A 23,426-nucleotide genomic window follows, 5' to 3' on the forward strand; every position below is an offset into this window, starting at 1 on the left:
CCCACTATGAGTTATGTGCTTTGCTTAAGTTAGCTATTAAAAAACTAAGCAAAAAAATACACTTGGGAGCAGTCTGAAGAAGCTTTTCTTCAGGCAAGGAGCTGACACCTTCAGTCCCTAGGAGCTGCTGGGTGAAAGAAGGGCCCCCAGAAACCCGGCTGTTAATTACTCGAATGCATCTCAGACTTTGGGTAACTATAAATGCTTGAGGTGCTCTGAGCCTACTGCTATAGCATATGTGTATATGTGGGCGTGAGCGCACGCTTCAGACCTAATAAAAGAGTAATTTTAGGTAAAAGCACTCTTGTTTGTACCAATCATTTATCAGATGGAGGAGCTGAGTCCCCATTGATTTATTCCTGACACTGCTTGAAGAGAAACAGTTAAGTTACCACTGCTTTGGGTTCTGAAAACCCTGGGTAACAGACACAGTCTGATGACCCCCAGAGGTCCGTGGACAACAGGTTGAAAACCACTGCCACTGAGTAAAGACATACTAACGTGCTACTATAATAAGGAAAGTTGCAAAACTGCTGTTTATGTTATACCAGTTTTGCAGCTAGCTGGAAAGACTTCAATTTCCAGGATTGAAAACATATTCAGACCAAAGCAGTCGGTCTGCTTTTAAAATTATATTATACAAAAAAAAAAAAAAAAAAAAAAAGAGGGAGGAAATTATTCCACTTTCAAGATTAGGTATTGTTTTAAAAATGCATTTTTAAAGTAAATTCTGATCTTCAAACCAATTTCAATTAATAACAGAATTAAAATATACTGAAATGTGTATATACCAAATGACCCCCTAAATAATTTGAATTTATTAACAATTTAGGGGCAGATCTACCCCTAGGTATAAATTGCACGCCTGCATCTACCCGGGCAACTGCACTGCAGGGGGATTCACCATGATGGAGGACAGCTTTTAACTCTGGTTATGGCTCCATAGGAGCCCTATCTTAAAAGACTGTCTAGGAAACATGAAGAAACAGAGCATTTTTTGTTTGGCCTGGGCCTTCCCTCTCTATGGCCAAACCCAGCTGACTCCAGGCCCCCCCAGCATTCCTTGCTCCTGTACCCCGCACTCCTGGGGGATTTTTCAACACTGAGAATATGCAGCAGAATCTAAAGAGTAAATCTGCTCCTTAAACAACATAATTACATCTGCTTTGCCCCCTCTGGAATAAATTCAATTTCTACTAGAATAATAAGACTCTTTATATATTTAAAGTGCATTTTTCTCATTCTACTGCATTATAATGTATTCTAAACATTGAGGTAGCAACCAAAATGTGGTAAGAGACACACACACACAGAAATACAGTCCATGCCCCACAGACCTTAAAGTTTGAAAGAAAAAAAAAAAACAAAAACCAACCAGCCTCTTATTCAACCAGTCCATGTGATCATAGGAAAGGCTCCCTCCAAAATCTTCTGTCAGTTGGCATGGTTCTATGTATCGAGTCAACTTGTTGGCAGATACTAAAATAACCTGTAACAAATTAAGAAAGAAAGTTTTGGTAACATGGTTTTGTGAAACCTATGCTACAAAATTTAATATATTTTATTAAGCTTGTTACTTTGAACAACAGGAGGACAGACGGAATAAACAGAATATATTTTTCAAGTACTTTACAAAAAAAGTGACAAGTCTTTCCATAAGTAGCTGTAAGACTTGGTCTGAACTGGTGCACAGCAGTTTACTCAATATGTTTTTCAAACAAACAAACAAACAAACAACTAGATTTTCCAGCCTTGAAGCCTGTAATCCATTCCTTTATTCCACACTTTGGACACCAGCCTCCTCTCAAACTACAGTTTTACCCAAGAATTCCCTGAATCTAGGTTAGGGGGTTCTCAAACAGGGGGCCACAAGGTTATTACATGGGGGGTTGCGAGCTGCCAGCCTCCACTCCAAGCCCCACTTTGCTTCCAGAATTTATAATGGTGTTAAATATATAAAAAAAGGATTTTTAATTTATGGGGGGGGGGGTCGCACTCAGAGGCTTGCTATGTGAAAGGGGTCACCAGTACAAAAGTTTGCCTAAATCTGTGGTTCTCAATCTGCCTCTACCCAAGACAAATTCCAGTCACACAATGGCCTTACTAGTCCAGGATCCAAAATAAAAGATGTGTTTTGTCATGCTGTTATTACTTGTTACTAGTTGCGATTTGCTAGTAACTACTTATTGCTAGTAACTGTTATTACTTGTAACTAGTTGCAGTTCTCTTCCATTCGTCATTAAACCTTAGGATACTACTTTAATAATAGGTTTCAGAGTAACAGCCGTGTTAGTCTGTATTCGCAAAAAGAAAAGGAGTACTTGTGGCACCTTAGAGACTAACCAAGTTATTTGAGCATAAGCTTTCGTGAGCTACAGCTCACGCTCAAATAAATTGGTTAGTCTCTAAGGTGCCACAAGTACTCCTTTTCTTTTTCCTTTAATAATATAATCTTAATTTTTGGAAACCACTTTCCTGCCTATATTTGTATGTGAAGGAACAGAAATGCTGAGGAACTGTCTCAAAAATACAGACAAGGAGTTCATCTAAGCTGAAAAGTTTCACATAATTTGGTATGTTAGTTAAAAAACACCATACTCACTGAGACAATTTGCCCGTAATAATGCATGATTATGTGTTGACCGGGTTAGTGTGATATTTACTGTATGCACATACTGAGGTAATTCAATAGCTGGATTGTCAGGAAATGCACTCAGGAAGAGGGACGTGGATCCTGATTAACACTTCTCAGCAAACATTTAAGAGACAGTGTAAGAGCCTTTCACTCTGAAGGCCTGGTCTGGCAGAATTGTTTGGGAGGAAGAGATCATGGGCCAGACTCCCAGAGGTAAGGCATCTGGGGCAAGAGAGGTCCGCCGAGGACTCTAGGTAAGATACATGCGTGTATAGACTTTCTGTTTTAAAATCCTTTTACTCTTATGTTATGCTTTGTTCTGGCAGTTAAGATATTTGGTTTTAAGAAGGCTCTCTGGTCATTATACATCACTGATCACAGACTTCCCCCACAGGGAAGAAGCGCTGGTGCCAAACTCTGTTATACCTGTTGGGTAGGCATGGTTGACGCACAGGATACTGTGGCCCAAGACCCATTCTAAGAGTGGGAGAACTGCAGGATTCCACCCCAGGAAAGGTAAAGGCATTCGAGCGGGTGGGTGAACTCCCAGAGAATCAGAGGTGCAGTTAGCTCAGCAACTGCGACACTCATACTAAATCTCTATGTATTATTTTTAAAGATAATTTATCTGAAAGAGAGAGAGAGAGAGATGATGATGGATTGGCATTCTCTCAGTTTTCATCAGCAGATAATCTTATTTGATAAACAAATTCATGGTGTGTGACACCTTCTGAAATTTGATATATCTAAGAATTTTCTCTAGCACCAGCCAACATAATACAGAAGCATTTCTATGAGTTACATTTCTCTATAACTTGTCCTGGGAGCAGAGGCGGCATACAATCTACTCAATAGAGATGCCATTAGCATTGTGTACTGCTGTAATCAGAGTGAATCAGAAGACAGCATAATGGGGCTGCTTCCAGGCCATCATGATACTGTCGTAAGATGACAACTTCAAGAAAGTGTATATCACAAGGACCCCACTCACAGTTCAAATATTTTGTGGGGGGTCAGGATTAAAATATGAGTGAATTACTCACCAAGCATGCTATGGGGGGAGCGCAACCCTCCTGGAAGGTTAATTTATTAAAATTAGCCCCTTCTCCCCAAATATTCTCACTGCTAATACTAGTTGAGCTCCAAGAGTAGTAGAAACAGTCAGAGTGCCACTGACAAAAAATATGGTTTACCATGATGTCATGCAGACCTGCTCTGACCAAGTTTATGCATCAAAACAGTTAAAATGTTGGAGGCCAAACTGCCTAAACTAATACTTTGCCTAGACCCTGCCTATCCTAATGGTCCCACTGCAGCTGTCCTGGCATTTGAGTAATGTAGACACAGCCTCTCTTGCGTACAAAGTGTACTGTGTGAATGGCATATAAAACGTATTTCAGGAAGAGAACATGAGCTAGATAGGACAACTAAGCCAGAAAACAAAGCAAGGACAGGTCCGATCACAGAATATACAAATGTTTCACTCACACCTTCACTAGCAACATAAGAACAAAAACAAACTGCCACATTTCTGCCTGAACAGCAAGTTTTGATGTAATGTGAGCCTCAAATACGAAGCTTCGAAAATTGCTTTATTTTCACTGATTCTCTATTTTCTCTGTTGAATAAACTGTTTTATTTGAATTACATTGGAGTTATTGACAGTTCTCTAGGATTACTGCTGTGAGTGTTCCTGAGGAAATATAAACAATTCTTTGAACTCTAAAGAGAAGCTGAATGTGTGTTGAAGGCACATGGACTGAGGCTAAGTGCAGCTCAGGATCTTAATCAAAGACATAGACCAGTAATGCAGTACTCTAAGATGATGCTGATAATCTGGATGAAGTCATCCTTGAGCTTGGGAAAAGGCTAAGGATTATGGATCAGCGTTGAGGGAGACACCCCCACCCCCACCAGCATGCCTCTCTTTAAAATATGGCTCAGAATTTGACTCAATTTCTGTGGACAAATAGCCTAAGCAACTAATGGCCAGGTGTGCAATACTGAACGAGTGGAGAGAGGAATTCTGCTTGAGATCACATTGTGTCCTGAAGTATGAGATATAATTATTTTAAACTTGCATACCTACAAATGTTATTGCTGTCCAAGTTTCCTATAGCTTTTGAAAATCCAGTAATAGTAACTGTCTTACCTCCTGTGGCAGTGAACGTCATAGGCAGACTATTTCTATAAAAAAAAAAAAAAACACCTTTTTTTTTTTTTTTAAAGAGTTCCTTTAAATTCCTATGTTTCAATTTCCTGACATTTATTCAAGTTAAATTTCATCTTCCATTATGCTGGTTGGCCCTTTTCATTGTCCTTCATGCTTCCCAAAGCATTTAAAGACATACACCTCTACCCCGATCTAATGCAATCCTTGGGAGCCAAAAAATCTTACCGTGTTATATGTGAAACTGCGTTTTATCGAACTTGCTATGGAGGGCCGGGTAGGGAAGGCTGTGCCTCCCCAAACAGCCTGGCCCCACCCCCATCTGACCCCCACCTACTTCCCACCCCCGGCTGACCCCTCAGAACCACCAACCCATCCAACCCCCCCTGCTCCCATTCCCCTGACTGCCCCCCAAGACCCTCTACCCCTTATCCAAGCCCCTGACCCCGGCCCGGCCCCCGTAACACACCACTCAGAGCAGCATGTCGGAGCCAGACATGCTGCCATCCTAGGCGCCGACTCCGTGGGTGCTCTGGGGCTGGAGCACCCATGGAGAAAAATTGGTGGGTGCGGAGCGCCCACCAGCAGCTCCCCGCCCCGCCCCAGCTCACCTCCGCTCTGCCTCCTCCCCCAAGCGTGCCGCCACACCCCTTCTCCCCCTCCCTCCAAGGCTTGCCGCGAATCATCTGTTTGGCGTAGCAAGCCTGGGAGGAAGGGGGAGAAGTGGAGCGGTGGTGCGCTCGGGGGGGATGAAGCGGAGTGGAGGTGAGCTGGAGCGGGGAGCTGTTCCTCTGCGCCCCCTGTTACTTGCTGTGGCCCTCCCTGGACCCCCCCCCCCACACACACCCCCCGCCCCAGCTCACCTCCACTCCGCCTCCTCCCCTGAGCATGCCGCCGCTCCACTTCCCCCCTCCCTCCCAGGCTTGCGCAAGCCTGGGAGGGAGGGGGGAGGAGGGGAAATGCTTTACCGCGTTATATCCAAATTCGCGTTTGTCAGGGTTCCCTCCCCACTCTGAACTCTAGGGTACAAACGTGGGGACCCACATGAAAGACCCCAAAGCTTATTTCTACCAGCTTAGCTTAAAAACTCCCCAAGGCACAAATTCTCCCTTCTACCTTGGATTAGGTAATGCTGCCACCACCAAGTGATTTAGACAAACTCAGAGAAAGGACCACTTGGAGTTCCTATTCCCTCCTAATATCCCCCCAAACCCTCGCACCTCCTTTCCTGGGGAGGCTTGAGAATAAACACGATGACCACAGACCAACCTTGGGTTTTTTTAGGACACACACAAAAAACCCCAATCGGATTCTAAAAGAAACAGAACTTCAGTAAAAAGAAAAATGGTAAAAGAAGCACCTCTGTAAAATTAGAAAGGAAGATAATCTTACCGGGCAATCAGATTCAAAAAGACAGAGGATTTCCCTCTGGGCCAAACTTTAAAGTTACAAAAAGAAAACCAGGAATGCACCTTCCTTTCAGCACAGAGAAAATCACAAGCCATAACAAAAATAAGCTAATGCATTCCCTTGCTAGTACTTACTGATTTTAATGGAGTTGGATTGCTTGCTTCCTTGATCTGTGTCCGGCAAGCACATAGAACAGACAGACCAAAACCTTCCCTGCCCCCCCGGATTTGAAAGTATCTTGTCCCCTTACTGGTCCTTTTGGTCAGGTGCCAGCCAGGTTACCTGAGCTTCTTAACCCTTTACAGGTAAAAGGATTTTGTGCCATTGGCCAGGAGGGATTTTATAGTACTGTATACAGGAAGGTTGTTACCCTTCCCTTTATATTTATGACAGTGTTATATCAGATCGCTTTATATCAGGGTAGAGGTGTACGAGTTTTTCACAATCCACTGTAGCTTATAGTAACAAACAACATTCCTTCACTGGCACACTTTAACTAGCTATCTGCTTTCCCCTCCAAAATCATTAATACTAAATTACACTAGTCTCAACACCAACCTTAGAGTATATCATTATTAATCTTCTCTCCCCTTTTGGGAGAAGCCATTAGGTATGACAGTTTTCTATTGATTAACCAGTATTCAGTCGACATGGATGAGATGTGTGTGCAAATAAGCCTTTGTTATAATAAAAAGGAAACAAAAACCCATTGTTTGCTTGCAATTTATCTAAGTCTTTTTAATGCTCACTATGTTGACTTTATGGAAAAAAAAGTCTTCTCTGAAACCAGATTAAATGTTTTTGGATAGTGGATTGTCTGATATAAAAATTAATGTTAAAAGATTAAATTTCCTGAGAGAAAAAAGGACAGATCAGAACAGATGGTAGCTGGGGTCTTCCAAGGGCAGAAGAAAGTGTTAATGCAAGCGTTCTCAAACTGGGGGTCATGAGGTTATTACATAGGGGGTTGCGAGCTGTCAGTCTCCACCCGCCTTGCAGCCAGCCAGCATTTATAATGGTGTTAAATATATAAAAAAGTGTTTTTAATTTATGGGGGAGGGGGGGTCTCACGCAGAGGCTTACTATGTGAAAGGAGTCACCAGTACAAAAGTTTGAGAACGACTGCGTTAATGGCTGGAGTCCCCACTTTCCTTCCATCTTGGCCTTCCTCCACACAACTCTTCTGGCTATAGCAATGGGTATCAAGAAGGCCATCATATAACTCAGAGAAATGGTAATGGGTTTGGAGCTGGCCCTGGTTAATATCCAGTTTTTCTTATCAGAAGACTAGCCTCATGGAATATTTGACAATTGTAATATTGCTCGCATTAACAAAATGCTGCTCTTGCAGTAACCATTTATCCTTGACAGCAATGTGACTTCAAGGGAATAGTAAAAGGAAAAAAATCAGGGATTTTTTTTTAGGACTGCAAAATACTCTCTCAAAAGAGAAAAGAAATACACTTTAAAAAAGTGTTTGTGATGCTATGGCCTATTTCTGAGGCAACGATACATGTGTGTGCCCTAGGAGTGCAAGATTTCTTTTAGTAATGTATTATTCTGAATGAGTATATTGTGTCATTTTAATGTTCACTGAGTAAAAACAGCTCCGAAAACAATGGCCAGAGCGAACAATACAGCAATATGTTATGAACAAACATTTTGTTATTAAAAACATTTTGTTGATGAAATAAAAAAGCCAGGATATTTAAGCATCCTAAAAAATTCACAGGTCACTGACATCTGTGATGGGGCAAGGCCAGATGGCTCTGGAAAAGTAGTGGGAGATAGATATATTAGCTCCAGGCTAAACAAATCCCTGGTACCAGGATAAGGGAAATGGCAGCTGCTCCAGGTCAGTTAAGATACCTGGGGCCAATTAAGAACTTTCCAGAAGGCAGGGAGAAGGCTAGGTTGATTGGGACACCTGAAACCAATCAGGGACTGGCTGAAACTAGTTAAAAGCCTCCCAGTTAGTCAGGTGGGTGTGCATGTCAGGAGCTGTGGGAGAGGCTGAGTAGTACACACCATATCAGGCACAAGGAAGGAGGCCCTGAGGTAAGGGTGAAGTGGAGCTTGAGGAAGTGAGGGCTGCTGTGGGGGAAGTAGCCCAGGGAATTGTACATGTTATGTTTCTAAAATGTCAGCTACCATAGCTGATACTATTAGGGTCCCTGGGCCTGAGCCTGGAGTAGAGAGTGGGCCCGGGCTCTTCCCCGCCCCCCCCCCACACCTTTGCCCCCTGATTAATCACTGAGACTGGGAGACAACAGAGACTGTGAGACAACAGAGACTGTGCAAGGAAGGATAACTTCTCCTCACCTCCCTCGCTGGCTTATGATGAAAATGGCTCAGTAGACTGTGCCCCTTGTCTCTAGAGAGAGAAGGGTTACATGGAGGGTCACAGTAAGCCTCTGAGGCTAGCGAAATCCGCCAGGAAACGCGGGACCCACGGAGGCAAGGACAGAGCTTTGTCACACATCATATTAAAAAAACAGGAATGGCCCCAGTAAAACTGGGACCAATGGTCTCTTTAGGGAAGAAAAACTGTATTAACTTTATTGCTGAAGAATCCATATCCACAAGCCCTGTATCCTAACTTTGGAATAATTTAAGATCTTTAATTCAGCTAATGCAAATTGGAGTGTGATCATCTATGGTTTACTAATAGACCTAAATCCTCCAGTTCTGTATGTTATCTATATTAAGGGATTATCCTAGGAAACTGGATTTTCATCTCTTCTAGCAATAGAAAAGGTACATTTAAAAAGGAGTTATTTTATAAACATACCAAGGACAGCTGGCCTTCATTTCCAAAAAAGGAGACTGATATTCTACTTTATTATTAATGGATATTTATGTAGCACTGTAAACACACAGGGAACTTTACAGAATGTATAAAATGGAATTTATAAATATACAAAGTAAAACAGTATCTGCATCCATACTGGATACTAGTTATTAGTCTATTTTTAAATATCTAAACAAATACTGAAACACTTATCTATTGTATTAAGATATCATCTTTACTAGGAAGCACACAAACAAATATCCAGTGTTCAAAATCTGATGAAGGCCATAGGTCGAAAAAAATGTGTGTTTGTAGTTTTATACATAAAGACTTCTGAAACAGCACAGCAACTACTGAGAGATTCATCCGGACTAGAAGTACACTCAAGTTAATTTTAAATGCCCTACTGATTCTCAGTGGTTATAAGGGGCTTCCCCCAGTGTTATGGACATCAGAATGTTGTTGCACACATTATTGTAACAATCTTTAAAAATCTCAAAAAGGTAATACCGGAGGATTAGAATGTATAGTTTTGTTTAGCCAGCTAGTTCCATTCTTTAATTCAACTTAATCTTGGCTATAGAACAATACAACATCTGTCAAACAAAATATAATCAAATGTATTGGGTCAACTTAAGTAGCGCACAACTTTGCTGTACACTTCATTGTTTTGTCAGTGTATTTATTACGCTGAAATATGTAGTATTGCTTAAAATTTAAATACATGAGCCTATCATTCTTAAAATTAATACATACTTGGGTAAAACAGAGTGGCAATATTATAGAAGTCTATCAAACAAAACTATCAGTACAATTATATTATTGCATTAGAAGTAAATAACCAATTAGATTAACAAGAAAGTGTTAATTTTCCATACTTATCATATGAGCTGGACCATTTTATCCCCTTGATATCAACTGATTTGTCCTGTATACATACAATGCTCCAGGTTGACATCTAAAGCTAAATATTTTTTGTAAGTAATCACAATGCTCTCATCATTAACAGAAGAAACACCACTTATCCGGATATCAGCTGAAGCAGGTGGCTTTTAATGAGCAACCAAGAAAGAAAACAGGACAAGAAATCATGAAAAAATGAGATAGAAATCTGACCACCACAGTAAATACATAAGTATTTAAAATATTCAGAAGCAAGTTATTTAAACTTTTGCTATAAGGCACTTGATCTACCCAACTATTTAAATTGTTCCTTTAATTATAAAGGGAATCAATATCCCTTTCCTAGTCCGAATTTGTTAAAACATGTTCAACAGATTGTGAGCTAATAAGATGGGCAAACTTCTCAATCTAGCCATCTTGTCTCCCATGACAGCACTTCCACAATTTCCCCACCATTTTAATGAACTTAACTGCAAAGGTTAAGAGTAGAAATTTGGAACTTTAAACACTAGAAGAGAAGAAATGAACTCAGGATTACATTCCATTTGCCATATTTCAGCCTATTCTAATTGTTTCGGGATCAACCTCTGTATGACCTTTGTATTTGGGATCAATCATATTTGCTAAATAATGAAAAGATTCAACAGTTTCTCTGAATAGATTTTTTAAAATTTGTCCTTCGGTGCTTGAAGTACTTTGTTGTTAATGAGACAGAACCAGGTTTCTGGGACTGCAAGAGCAGCCCAGATGTCCAGTTGGTCGGATCCTACCAAGACCTCTTTCAATTCCTTTTTAAAAAAGTATTGCTTTCTTCCAGAGAGTTCCTTGTTTTGTAAAGTGCATGCCAAGTTTTGATTAGTTTCATTACTCAGCGGTAATTTTAAGTACACAGAGTATGTAAACAAAGAATTTTTTCTCAGCATTCCAACAAGTGCCACTGGGAAGTGTCATTTTTCAGCCAACCAACCACAAGGTTCCCCCCACCCCAAAAGATGGTCTGAACTTCCACAAGGTGCTTTACAACTGGGCTAGATGTTACTAATACTTTCTCAGCAAGGTTAAAAATAGCATCCGAAGTTTAGGATGATTCTGATCTTTTCCCATTTTATTTTCATTAACTGAACAAACAGGAAAGAATTCTGCCAACAGTGGCATGAAGGTTTCAAAAAGCCTGTGTGAGTTTAAGTGGACCGGGATGGGGGTGGGGAGGAAGTATGTGAGAGCCAATCATCCAATCCAGTCCAGTCCAGCCCCTACCCACTCCTCCAGCCAACAGGAGATGAAGGACCAAATAAGGAGGACAGGCCAGCTCCCATTCTGCCAAGCATGCTTTCTTGCAGCCTCCACCCATTTCTGGGCATTTTGCCACATTCCTATTGTCCAGTCAACATCTCCTCCCATTGATGTGGTGAAAAGGGGTGTTCTTTAAACTTTTTTCCTCAATTTCTTCATTTAAGGCATCTTCTGGTAGACCTTCGAGTTTAAATCTGTGGAGGAGTACATCCAGGCCAAAGTGTTTCGTTTCATTTATTTCAGTTGCTCATTTCAGACTACACCGAAAGCAACGGTAGCACGAAAGAGGAAGCAATTTTTCCTCTGAAGTTCAAGTCTCTCTTTCAGTTGTTTTTAAAAGCATAATCACCAATTGATCTTTGGCATTTGTGTGCTGAAGACTAAAACTACTCCTTCAGTGAAGTCGATACTGAAGAGTGCCTGGAAAGACTGAATCAGGGACTTCAATTATCCTCATGGCTATGTTTCAGTGATAATTGGCATTAAAAACAACTCACTTGCATGGGCAGGATTGTATAATTTTTGGTGGTGCCCAGAATGGGTCCAAGTCCCACCCCTGTCCCCACACCTGCCTACAGCTCTGGAAGGGAGTCTGGGTGCGGGAGGGCTTGGGCTCTGGGAGGGAGTTTGGCTGGGGGAGGGGGTTGGGATGTAGGAGCGGGTGTGGGCTCTGGGAGGGAGTTTGGGTGTGGGGTGCAGGCTCTGGGCTGGGGCAGGGAGTTGGGGTGAGGGAGGGGGTGCAGGGGACAGGCTCTGGGACGGAGTTTGGGCGTGGGGTGTGGCACTTACCTCAGGCGGCTCCCAAAAGCAACCTGCACCCTCCTCTGCTAGTAGCTCCTAGGTGGCATGCTGGAGGGGTCTCTGTGCATTGCTGCCCACAGGCACTGCCCCCGCAGCTCCCATTGGCTGCAGTTGGCAGAGTTGGTGCTTAGGGCGGGGGCAGCACGCAGAGACACCCTCCCCCCCAGGGGCTGCTGGGACGTGCCGGCCACTTCCGGAAGTGGAGCAGGCACGCAGGAAGCCGCCTAGCCCCATTGCACTGCCGGTGGTGGTGGCCCCATGCCCTTTTAAATTGCCCAGGGGCAGCAGAAAGGACTGGGGGAAGAGACCCGGCCCTGAAACTTGGTGGAGCACAGGTACCATGGGCTCATACAATTCGCCACCCCTGCTCACTTGCAGGGTTAAAACTCAATTTTCCAATTCAATAGACCAAGTTTGATTCAATGGCAAGTGGGGTGAAGATTCGGAAGAACCAGATTTCTTGCACTTTATGAGTTGATCACAAATTCTAGCTTTTGACCATTTCTTTAAAACAATCACCTATTTTCATCACGTCAGTCATTTGTTTATAAACATTTCCTTTAATTTTCCTTTAATATTAAATCACTGAACACTAATCACCCATCAAGCACTGATCAGATACTTTCATATTTACAATACTTGGAATAAGAAACTGCTACCTAGTGAATTTAGCATTAAAAACAGAAAATTTAGATTAGTCCAGCATTATACAGAATAGTTATTAGGCATCTTACCTACTATAAGAAATTTCTAGAATCTAGCCAACTATGATCTCAATAGCTCACAGGTTCACTCAGTTGATTTTACTCACTACTTAGACTCTCCTCTTTAATTCACCAATGATTTCACCCATCCATTCACTTTCCTCTATAGGCTTTCACACAGTGGTATAACTTCCTCATTGTTTCCTAACAAGTCTAAAGCATTATAAGAACCTTGAAGTTCATACTGGTTCCCTCTGAAGGCTCAGAAAAAAAATGTAAGAATTCTTCAGAAACTCTTACTGAACAGGGATGCTTCCCTGATTCAGCCTGAATTTTTAGAATAGTTTCCATTTGGAAGAAGGGGCCTAATGTTTCCAGAATTAAAAAACAAAAACCCAACAACCCACAAACATACTATATTCATATAAATACTTGATGTACAAGCTCATGATTAAAAAATATTCATGGGGGGTAGGAATTGGGCTTTTCACAGTCCTCAGATAAAATATAGGAGGGATAAAAGGCGGGCAAAGAGTATGCTCTAATTAAAATTCACTAGATATTTTTTAAACAACATTTTTGTGCAAACTGAAATTTTCAGTGGCTAGATACCACTGATATGCATTAAAAATATCTACAAACTTCACACAAGGATTTCCTAATTGTAATTTTTAGCAAAAAAGATTATGGTAACATAATTATCTTTTTGCAATTTCATTATTCTTCAAACTATTGGGGATAAATGTGCTATGAAAAAATATTAATAGCTGTGGTATATGGATGTGTGTTCAATGACAGAATTTAATTTCAGAATATAAAGACAGCCTATCAAAAGTTAAGCACATGACTAAGTATTGGCAAGACTGAGGCCAAAGCATTTTCAAATGCACAAAAAGTGAGCAAAGATATTTTTCTGTCAGTTTTCAGTTATAGCAATCATAGGTATTTCAACTAACACATGTTTAGCCATTTTCAGAATGAACACCATGATTCAACAAAATACTTCAGCATGTGCTTATGTCTCAATAAAATCAGTGGGACATAAATACTTGCGTTAAGTGCTTGGCAGAATTGGGGTCTAAATGCACAACAAATTAGTTTTCCTTCAACATTTTTTTTAAACACACACATGGCCCCTCAAACACAAAACAAAATTCTATAAGCTATTCAAGGGGCAGAAGGAAAAAGGGGCAGAAGAAAAATGGCAAGAGATAGAATATTGCTATTTGCATATTCTGAGGAAGATATTCCAGTAATGCCGATTATATAAATATGTAAGGCAGGTAGATAAGAAAGCACACTATTTTCAGTCAGAATTGTGAGTTGGAGTTTATGGAAACTAACACAAATAGCCACCAATATTTAATGTGTTAAAAATGTATTTTCAGATTTTGCAGTGTGGTTCTGTTTATTTCGGTCACAAGAAATCTATAAAGGAGCAGTTAAGAATTTACAATGGTCTAACTGCTGCAGTGAAAGCCTTACAGTACTTACCATTCAGTCCTTGGACACAAAAGAATATTCTTTTATTGACTACGCTAAGTACTGATCTTGCAACGATTTCCAGATAGTTATATTTTTGCTGCTTTTACCTCCTAGCTTTTGATTACCTATTGCCCTAATCCTAAATTTAGAAAGTCTTTTAAAACTTGCTCCAAAACTTCCACAAGGATAAAAGAGCAAAACGGGTCATTTCTCCTCCCTTCACACTGATTGTTGATTTTCAAAAAGCTAATCTGACAGCCTTGTATCTGAATCAATATCAAAGAAGATTTTTTTTTTTAAATGAATGCCATATGCAGAGAAAATAGTCTGAGGGCAGTTTTGAGCTGCATGCAAATTGCAAACCATCAAGAAATTCATTGATTCTGGGTTTAAGGTATGTTCAGGTTTTCCAGTGATCCTAGTTATTACATATGAATTTCTAATAACCGTGAGTGTAATAATAATAAAAAAGGGATTTGGAAATTCTATAAGGATCCTAGTCTTTGCATTTGTTAATGCAAAAAACCTGAACAGATTTAAAGGATGCCTGGAATAAGCAAATCCATGTTTCAGACAAATGAGGTTCCTGGGGAGTAACACGACAATCTACAGCCCATTTGGGAACGCCCTGATTTGGAGTGGCCAACTACTAGTCAATGAGGGCACGGCCAGCAGCAAACTCCTGGGGCAATACTGGCTGCTTGTTTACATGGGTTCTCTCTACTTTTGGCTTTAGAAGAGGGTGGGAGTGAGAAAAGGCGCCTCTCCAAGGGAGGCTTCGGTCATAGGACTAGGAAAGCTTTGCTGGGAACCAAGTGGGAGCTGTACTGGGGAGGGCACAGAGTACTGATGCCAGGAGGTCAAATGGCATGAAGGCAAGTGTGTCCTGCAGCACCACAGTTGAGCCAAGTCACCTGTCTCTAATGGTCTCACAGTAGCCTTTAGAAAAGATGCCAACAAGGATTCTTCACTCACTCTCAGTGCCAATCCTCATGCTACCCCCCATTCATTCCCATTTTCCTCCTACTTAAGAGTAGAGATTTTCTGTTGTAGAGCCATGGAAGGAACAGAGCACACTGGCACTCCAAATGGCAGGACTGGGAGGGCATTAGAAAGAGAGTGACTGGCTTAACTATGCAGAAGGATGGGGGTGGGGGGGCAGAATGTGAGAGAATTCATGGATGCCAGTACCAACCAGCTGGCCTGACCTGGCTGCCTGAGCATCAGGATTCCTCCTATGCCCTCCCAAATACAGCTTCACTGCACTATTCTCAACAAAATTCCCAAGCTTCCTCTTCTATTTTAGGGGTTTAGTTGTTTCTCCCCATCTCTTAGGGAGAGGCTTTTGCATTAGAGCTGTCCTGCAGGGGGCCCAGCCGACTAGTACAGAACAGGAGCAACCTCTGAGAACGTCACATGGGCTAAGTTATTGTTTTTTTAAAAAAAACTGGAAAACAGACTAAGTTCTCTTATATTCCTTAGGCAATGGATATTATTTAATTCCATATTTTATGAAAAATTCTCCGCGGTTTAAGTAAAAGTTGTTACAACACTAGAAGTATTGTTCACTCTCTCATACCTACCAACTTCCTCTTACAATCTACTGCTTTTTAGTCACTTGGTATAAATTCATGCCCAAGCATCAGAAGGGAATGCCTCCCATATTAAAGTAATGCTCTAACAAACCTCAAATGGAGAGGTACAATGTTTGATAGATTCTGTATGTTACAATGACCAAGAAAACAAATACCTACACAGAAGCATAGAAATGTAGGGCTGGAAGGGTTGTGGAGAGGTCATCTAGTCCAACCCCCTGCTTTGGGGCAGGACCAAGTACATCTAGACCACCCCTTACAGGCGTTTGTCTAACCGGTTCTTAAAAATTTCCAATGACAGAGACTGCACAACCTCCCTTGGTAAGCTATTCCAGCTATCCTTATAGTTAAAAGTCTTCTTTTAATATCTAACCTAAATCTCCCTGGCTGCAGGTTAAGCCCACTACTACTTCTAACTTCAGTAGACATGAAGAACAATTAATCCTTGTCCTTAGCCCTTAACACACTTATAATGGCCCTTACCACACTGAAGACTATCAGGTTCCCACCAGTCTTCTTTTTTCAAGACTAAATATGACCAGTTTTTTTTAAACCTCCTCACCTTATAACCTATACTCCTAGTGGAATTCTGCGCCACTGCACATGCTCAAAATTCATGTGCCACGCTGAATTTTGTTTTCATCGCAGAAAATACATTCTGCTGGAAAGGTGCTGCAGTTACTCTGTTTGCCAACTAGGGGCTGCTGTGGAGAAAGAACAGAGAGCAGCCACACCCATGCGGGAGCAGACCCAGTAGCAGATTGCTTTCCTCACAGCGCCCTGCCAGTGCGGCCAGGTCAGGAGGCACAGAATATGAGGGGGATGGACAGCATGGGACACATGGGGCTGCTGGGAGGGGTCACAGTCTGAGGTTCAGAAGGGCTAGTGGAGAGAACAGATTGGGGCAGCAGCTGAATGGGAGTGGGGGTGCAAGGACACATGGGGATGGGGAGGGGTGCAGGGACACATGGGGACAGGGGCAGATGTGCCTGACTGAATAAAGGGGCTAGGGGTCAGCCATGGTATGCACGGTGGAGGCTCCCTAAAAATCCCTCCCCACTCCAAAAAAACCTGTTCCATACTTCTCCACCCACACCATCAACCCTCAAAGTTCATACCCAGGCTCCTTCCCAGCAATTACATCCCTCTCCCTCAACTCCTCCGTTACCCCTGACTCTCCCAAGCCTTTGCACTGTTTCTGAGAGATGCGGGAAATATGTTTCTGTATTGTAGTTTAAATGAATTATTACTCAGAGTTCTGTATTAATATGCCTAGTAAGGAATATATTTGTCAAAAAACATTTCCTGAATCTTTTTTTTTTGTCCGTATTGTTATAGACATAGTTGCTGACAGGTATTTTGCAATAAATTACCAAAATAATTGAAACTGGCGTGATTACATTGTGTTGTTTTGACAAATAAAATTTTGCAGAATTTTAAAATATTGTGTGCAAAATTTTTAAATTTTTGGTGCTGAATTCCCCCAGGAGTAATCTATGAACCTATGACATGTCTAGCCTCTCTCACAACTGTATCACATTGTTCTCTTATATTTCACTTGAGCCACTTAACCCCCAGATTCTTTTCAGCATTACAACCACCAAGCCATTTATTCACCATTTTGTAGTTGTAGCTTTTATTTTTCCATCCTAAGTGTAGTATTTTGCACTTATCTTTATTGAATTTCATCTTTTTGATTTCAGACCAACTCTCCAATTTGTCAAGGTAATTTTGAATTCTCATCTTGTGCTCCTAAGTGCTTTCAACTCCTCCCAGCTTGGTGTCATCTGCAAACTCTCCACTCCATTATCCAAGTCATTAATGAAAATAATTGAATAGTACTGGACTAAGGACAGACTCCTCCAGCACCCTAGTAGATACCTCCCTCCTACTTTGACAGCAAACCATTGATAACGTCTCTGAATGTGGTTTTTCAACTAGCTGTGAATCCATTCTGTAGTAATTTCACCTAGACCATATTTCCTTAGTTTGCTTATGAGAATATCATGTGGGACTGTGTCAAAAGCTTGACTAAAATCAAGACAGATCATGTCTACTGCTCCCCCCCCCCCCCCCCCACTAGGCCAAGAACCCTGTCAAAGAAGGATGTTAGGTTGATTTGGCATGGCATGATTTGTTCTTCACAAATCCATACTGGCTATTAATATCACCCTATTATCCTCTAGGTCTGTAATTTTGTGGGTCCTCCTTTTCCCCCATTTTAAAGATAGGCATTATGTTGGCCCTTCTCCAGTTCCTGGGACCGCACACATCCTCCATGAGTTCTTGAACATAATATGTTCATGTTTCAGTAAGAACCAAATGGGCTAATAAGTGATCTGGGACTCTCAAATATCTCTTCGCAGAACATGTGTTGCACAACTATACACAATACATGCATATCATACAACTGTGCGTCTTTCACAAAACTTAAAAGGTAAATGCAGAGTGGTTAATAATATGCAAACACAATTCTATCTTATGAATGCTACTACCCAGAATATACCTATGAGAAACTCTCTCTATGCCAAACACCTCAAGTAACTGTGCCGGCAACTTTTAAAACATTTCAAGTCTCAAATACGCAGGATACTAGAAGGATGTCTGGGCTGTCATGTGCTTCCAGTGCCATTTTTTCTTGAGTCAGTGATTTATTATAGCAATCACTGTAGTTAAAGTGAGATTATACTATGAAAAGTGACTGGAAAAATGGCAGCATGAGGTTTCATGTTTATTGTCTCAGTGACTTCCAGATCAAATATGCTCAGTTAGGAAAAACCACCCTCCCTTTGTTAACTGCTAGCGCTGCGAAATTCAATCCAGGATCTGAAACTCAAACTGTGTTTTTCACCACAAATAATATAAAATTATGCTATTACAAATTAGTTAACAATTCTATGCATGAATCAGATTAGAACACACTCTTCCATAGCCATATCACTGCTCTGCAGTGCTAAAACGAGTAAAAACAAAGAGATTAAGACACACCATCATCTCTAAAACAGATAAGAATTGGGCTACACAAAAATAGAAGATCTGTTGAGCCAGCTGTTAGTGAGTCAGCTTTTCTAACGCTAACCAAGTTGCAAATTCTCTAAAAAATTAATGAGTGGAGATGGTGGAATAAGTTGCTCACTTACAGCTATGGGCTACTCTCACCAAGTGCTCCTGTTCTCCCATGTTTCACTCTCCCCATTGCCTACTCTGCATTTTACTGCACAGTGAAACAGAGAAAATGAAGCAGGGGAAAGTAACAGAGATCAAGTGAGACAATGCCACAAAATGGCAAAACTGGAGCATCAGGCCAAAGGCTATCTCCTGCCAAGAAAGTGAAGGCTGCATAAGTTCTCCCACACCCTTGAATTGGGGGGGAGGGGCGGGGGGGGGGGAGAGAAGGTGCCCACTGTGCTCCCTTTTCCTTGATTCTTATTCAAATTAAAAAAAGAAACAACCAAATCTGAAAATATTTTACAAAACAGGCCTTAATAGCGGATAACTGTATGTTGAATTTAGACATTTCATTCAAATTGGATTTTTTAAAACAACAGTACATCATGTTTCTGTTCACTGATATCTGAACTGTATATCCTGGAGTGCATACCCACCAAGCCACAGTACACGAGTCATGAAGAAAGATTTGTTGAAAAAGCTTTCCACTTGACCAGAAAAGAACAGAACGTTGGCATTTCAGCACTTGGACTTCTTCTGTGCTTTCCCCCTCGAAATAACTCACTATGGACTACTCACTTGTCACATATATTTATTGTATTTTAAAACACAGAGGTTTAATTTCAGCAGTACAAATGACCTACACTAGCACCACAAATGTAGAACATTCTTCATTAAATGGTTATCCTTATTGTATTTAATTACACGTAACTATAACTTAATGACTGATGTTGAACAAACCCTTGAGATCAAATAAAATCCTCCCTCCCAACCTCCCACCCCACCATATTACTGTTTAACGTTAACTTTGCCTTATTATCATATCAGATTTTTACTTAAGGTATTCTGCTTATTTGTCTAGAAAGATATTCTAGCTAAGTCACAAGAAAAGACTTAAGGAAATGGATGTCGAAAAGAAGTATATATGAGATTAATTTCAAACCACTGAGCCTGTAACATTTACAACTAATAAGGATGAAAAAACAAAAAGAGGAATGGCTTACAGGATGACATGGGAAGAAACTTTCTTCACACTACAACTTCAAATGCTTCCTGAACTTCCCTAAATTCCATATGAATTATTTAGAGTGCTCTCTTTCTTCTTATTGGTGAAATCTTTAGGGACATCTTACACTTTACATATTAAGTAGACAGTTATTTATCCCCAGTCACAGAAGACAACATTGTGTCTATCTTTGGGCTGCTACGTTCCCATCCCCTTTCTCCCTTAAATTGCATTTCTATAGGAATATTTGGAAACTGAGAACATATTATAATCCTGGCAACAGGAAGAAACATTTGTCTATCATCAGGGAGAAAGAGAGTGTTTTCTTTCTGATCCTTTTTAAAGGGAAGGAGGTTCCCCCTCAAGTCACTTTGATTTACCTGTGCAGAACAATGGATGACCAGACATTAGATCTACTGATGTGCACAGGAGACCAAATTTCAGTTTGGACAAGACTCATTCACAATGATAGTATGAAGGGTCAATCCACACTCAGAACACTACTTGTCACAATGCAGTTTTATTTTTCACTAGCCTTGTAAAAGATAAAAGGATGCAACTATCCTTGTTTGCAATCCCTTATATATATATACACACACACACCGTTTCATGCAAGTCGGAACATAATCAATCTTAGAAAAACATAGGGTGCCTATAACCTTGGCAACTAATACCAAAAATTAAGAGGTATAAGGAGGAGATGAATTTAGCAAGGCCAAGGACTGTACCTTCAAAATGTTTGCTCTTGCCTGAGTGACAGCAGAAGAGGAGCATCCGAACAGTCCACAGTGGTGGTGCCACGTACAGAATATATACTACAGCATTATACAACAATTTTTGTAGCCAAAAGCACGGAAAGTGGTTTGAGACAGCTTTATCATCATAATCAAACCACCATAAAAGCAGCAAAGCTCCATTTCCAAAACTTCATTTAATAGTCTGCCTAAGTCTTTTTGCAGCTAAAGAATATTTTAAAAGCAATAGGTCACCGTAGTTTTTCAGAGGTATCTACAAAGCAATCTGGAACACTGATAAGCATTCTTTAAGAAATATCCATTTCAATCAGGTATGCATCATTCTAGCATGCTTAGAGTCGACATTCCTGATAGGAAAAAAAATGATTATACATACCTCAAAGCCAAGTCTATCTTTCTCTTTCCAAAAACAAAAATGTGTAACCTTCTTGTCCCAAAATTCATCAGGTTTTACTACACAAACAAGCGATACCTCAGCTGGAACAACATTCTGCAAAACAAATGAAAACTGATAAAACATTCAAGATTAAATTCTCATTTATGACAAAATCAACTTGCATTTAGACAGCACCGTTTATCCAGGATCTTAATACTCTCTACAAATATGAATTAAACAAGGCTTACACCATCCAGGTGACATAGGTGGCTGTACACTAATTCTACATAGAGAAATTATACAGCAATTAAGTAATTTGCACTAAATCACACAGTGAGTCAGAAGAGAGCTGGGGAAAGAATCAGGTCTCCTGATTCCCAAAAGTGTACTCTAACCACTAGCCACCCTCCATCAGTAATGGAAAACAGAAAAAACAACTCTATTTACCTGAATGAATATTACTTGCAATATTGTGGTAACAAAACCATAGTTAAGGCTGATATGAGACTTTCAGTCTATAGCCTGTTTGATTATTATCTAGAGAATGTACTATGGAAAAGAAATTAAATTGCAAGCTTTATACAAGCTAACTGTTACTATATTTGAAGTCAGAACTCCAAAGCTAGGTCACCACAATAAAGAAGCAAGTCAAGTTAGATGAGAAATATATACTTTACTATTAAATCAGGATTTAAGATCAATGGATCTGCTATTATAATGTAAATATCATGTTTACTGTTCCCAGAATAGGAACACTCTGTATCATTAAATTGATTAAATATTTTTAATGATGCATTAAGTTGACAAACCAATATTTTCCTTACAAAACCTGAGTTCAAATATATTTTGCCTATTTATATATTGTCCTCACATCACAGGACAGGCAGCTACACACATTACTCTTCTGTGAGGTCATCAGTTGTAATATAGGACAAAGATATATGAATACAGTACTGAGGACTGAAAAGCACTGTGAGTAAAACTGATTTTAAATGATCTTGTTTTAAGATGAAAAACAATTAATATAGGACAATTAATTAAAATTGACCCAAAATTTAGATTTAAAAAACAAGGTTTTGCAAAACCTAAATCTAATAGGGGAAAAAACAAAAAACAAACAAAAAAACAACTTGTATTCATGGGTTTCTCTCCACTCTCACAGAAACGGTTGTTTTTAAACACACATTCCCCTACAGCGTTTCCAACCCAAATACTGCCTCACTAAAAAAGTAAAGTGACTTAATTGATTTTCTTTGTCTAACCAGAGAAATATGAGAAGTGATCAGCATAAATAAGTGATTTAGATTTTCTAAATGATAATTTGAGAGAGATGATTGTATTTGAATCAAATACATGAAATATCATTCTTCATAACAGAAACAATGAGACACATTACATGTACAGACAGAAGCCCGGAATCAAGTGCTTCTAAACATCATTATTATTCTAGAACATGTGACATACATCCTGTTGAAGAGCACGCATACAGACTTAAGGAAAGAGGCAACAGGCACTTGACAAAAGAGAAAAGGTTGGGGGTCCAAATGTCAAATCTCATTAAGTCACCAGTCAGTAGCTCTTAAAGTTACTCTTAAGGCGAAAAGGAAAGAGTTGCTCTTCCTGAAAAATCAAAATGCAGGAAACTAACACTCACTAAAAGCTGACAAAGGATAAGTAATCAGTCAGCCAAGCAGAGAAGAATTAGCAGCCTATTGGTGTAAGTGACGGATCTATGAAGCAGCACCTCCCACTTCTATTAGGTATATTTTTAAATCCACCCGAGAGAAGTTTTATTTTTGCAGATAGAATTTGAACCTCTCAAATTTGTAAAAATATTTATAAAAAACATCACTGTCACAGAGAGACCTGTAACTTCAGTGGACATGAAAAGCTTGGTCCCTTGATACAGTATGAAGTAGCACTAATGCTCACTATGGAAGCTGGAAAGAAGCCCACAAATTGTTTGTAGTCAGGAAGCAAAAACTGCTTTGAAACCCAGGGGCCAGGAGGGTTCTCTTTTGAGCAGAGAAGTGCCTATTGTATTCAACATATACAAATCCTGGTTACCTTACTTAGATGAACAGTCCCATTGACGTCCTCTGCAATGGGATTTGGCTTTAAAGAGACTATTGGCATAGCTAAAATGAGCAGGATTTGGTCCTTGGCATTTTCTACCACAAGACTGCACACAGAGGGCCAGTAATGCTAGACCTACATATCCATAATTGACATCAAAAAATATTTAAACTGCAAATAAACTTTAATTTCTGACCTAAAAAACAGCATTGCATAGAAATGCATAAGCAAATGTACATTAGAAGAACAAACAATTTA

General features: G+C 40.3%; 1 protein-coding gene across 7 annotated transcripts in view; it reads right to left on the minus strand.

Annotated features, from left to right (window-relative positions):
* Positions 1-23,426, minus strand: part of SESTD1 (SEC14 and spectrin domain containing 1) — a 117,240-nt gene that overhangs the window by 40,798 nt on the left and 53,016 nt on the right. For all 7 annotated transcript variants that reach the window (XM_074967693.1, XM_074967690.1, XM_074967687.1 and 4 more), the window contains 2 exons: positions 21,093-21,206; positions 1,376-1,489 (listed from right to left, as the gene is read on the minus strand). In XM_074967693.1, the coding sequence (XP_074823794.1) occupies positions 1,376-1,489; positions 21,093-21,206 (228 nt within the window). The remainder of the gene's footprint in view (positions 1-1,375; positions 1,490-21,092; positions 21,207-23,426) is intronic.

This window comes from Natator depressus, chromosome 11 (genome assembly GCF_965152275.1).
Source record: "Natator depressus isolate rNatDep1 chromosome 11, rNatDep2.hap1, whole genome shotgun sequence".
Lineage (NCBI taxonomy): Eukaryota > Metazoa > Chordata > Testudines > Cheloniidae > Natator > Natator depressus.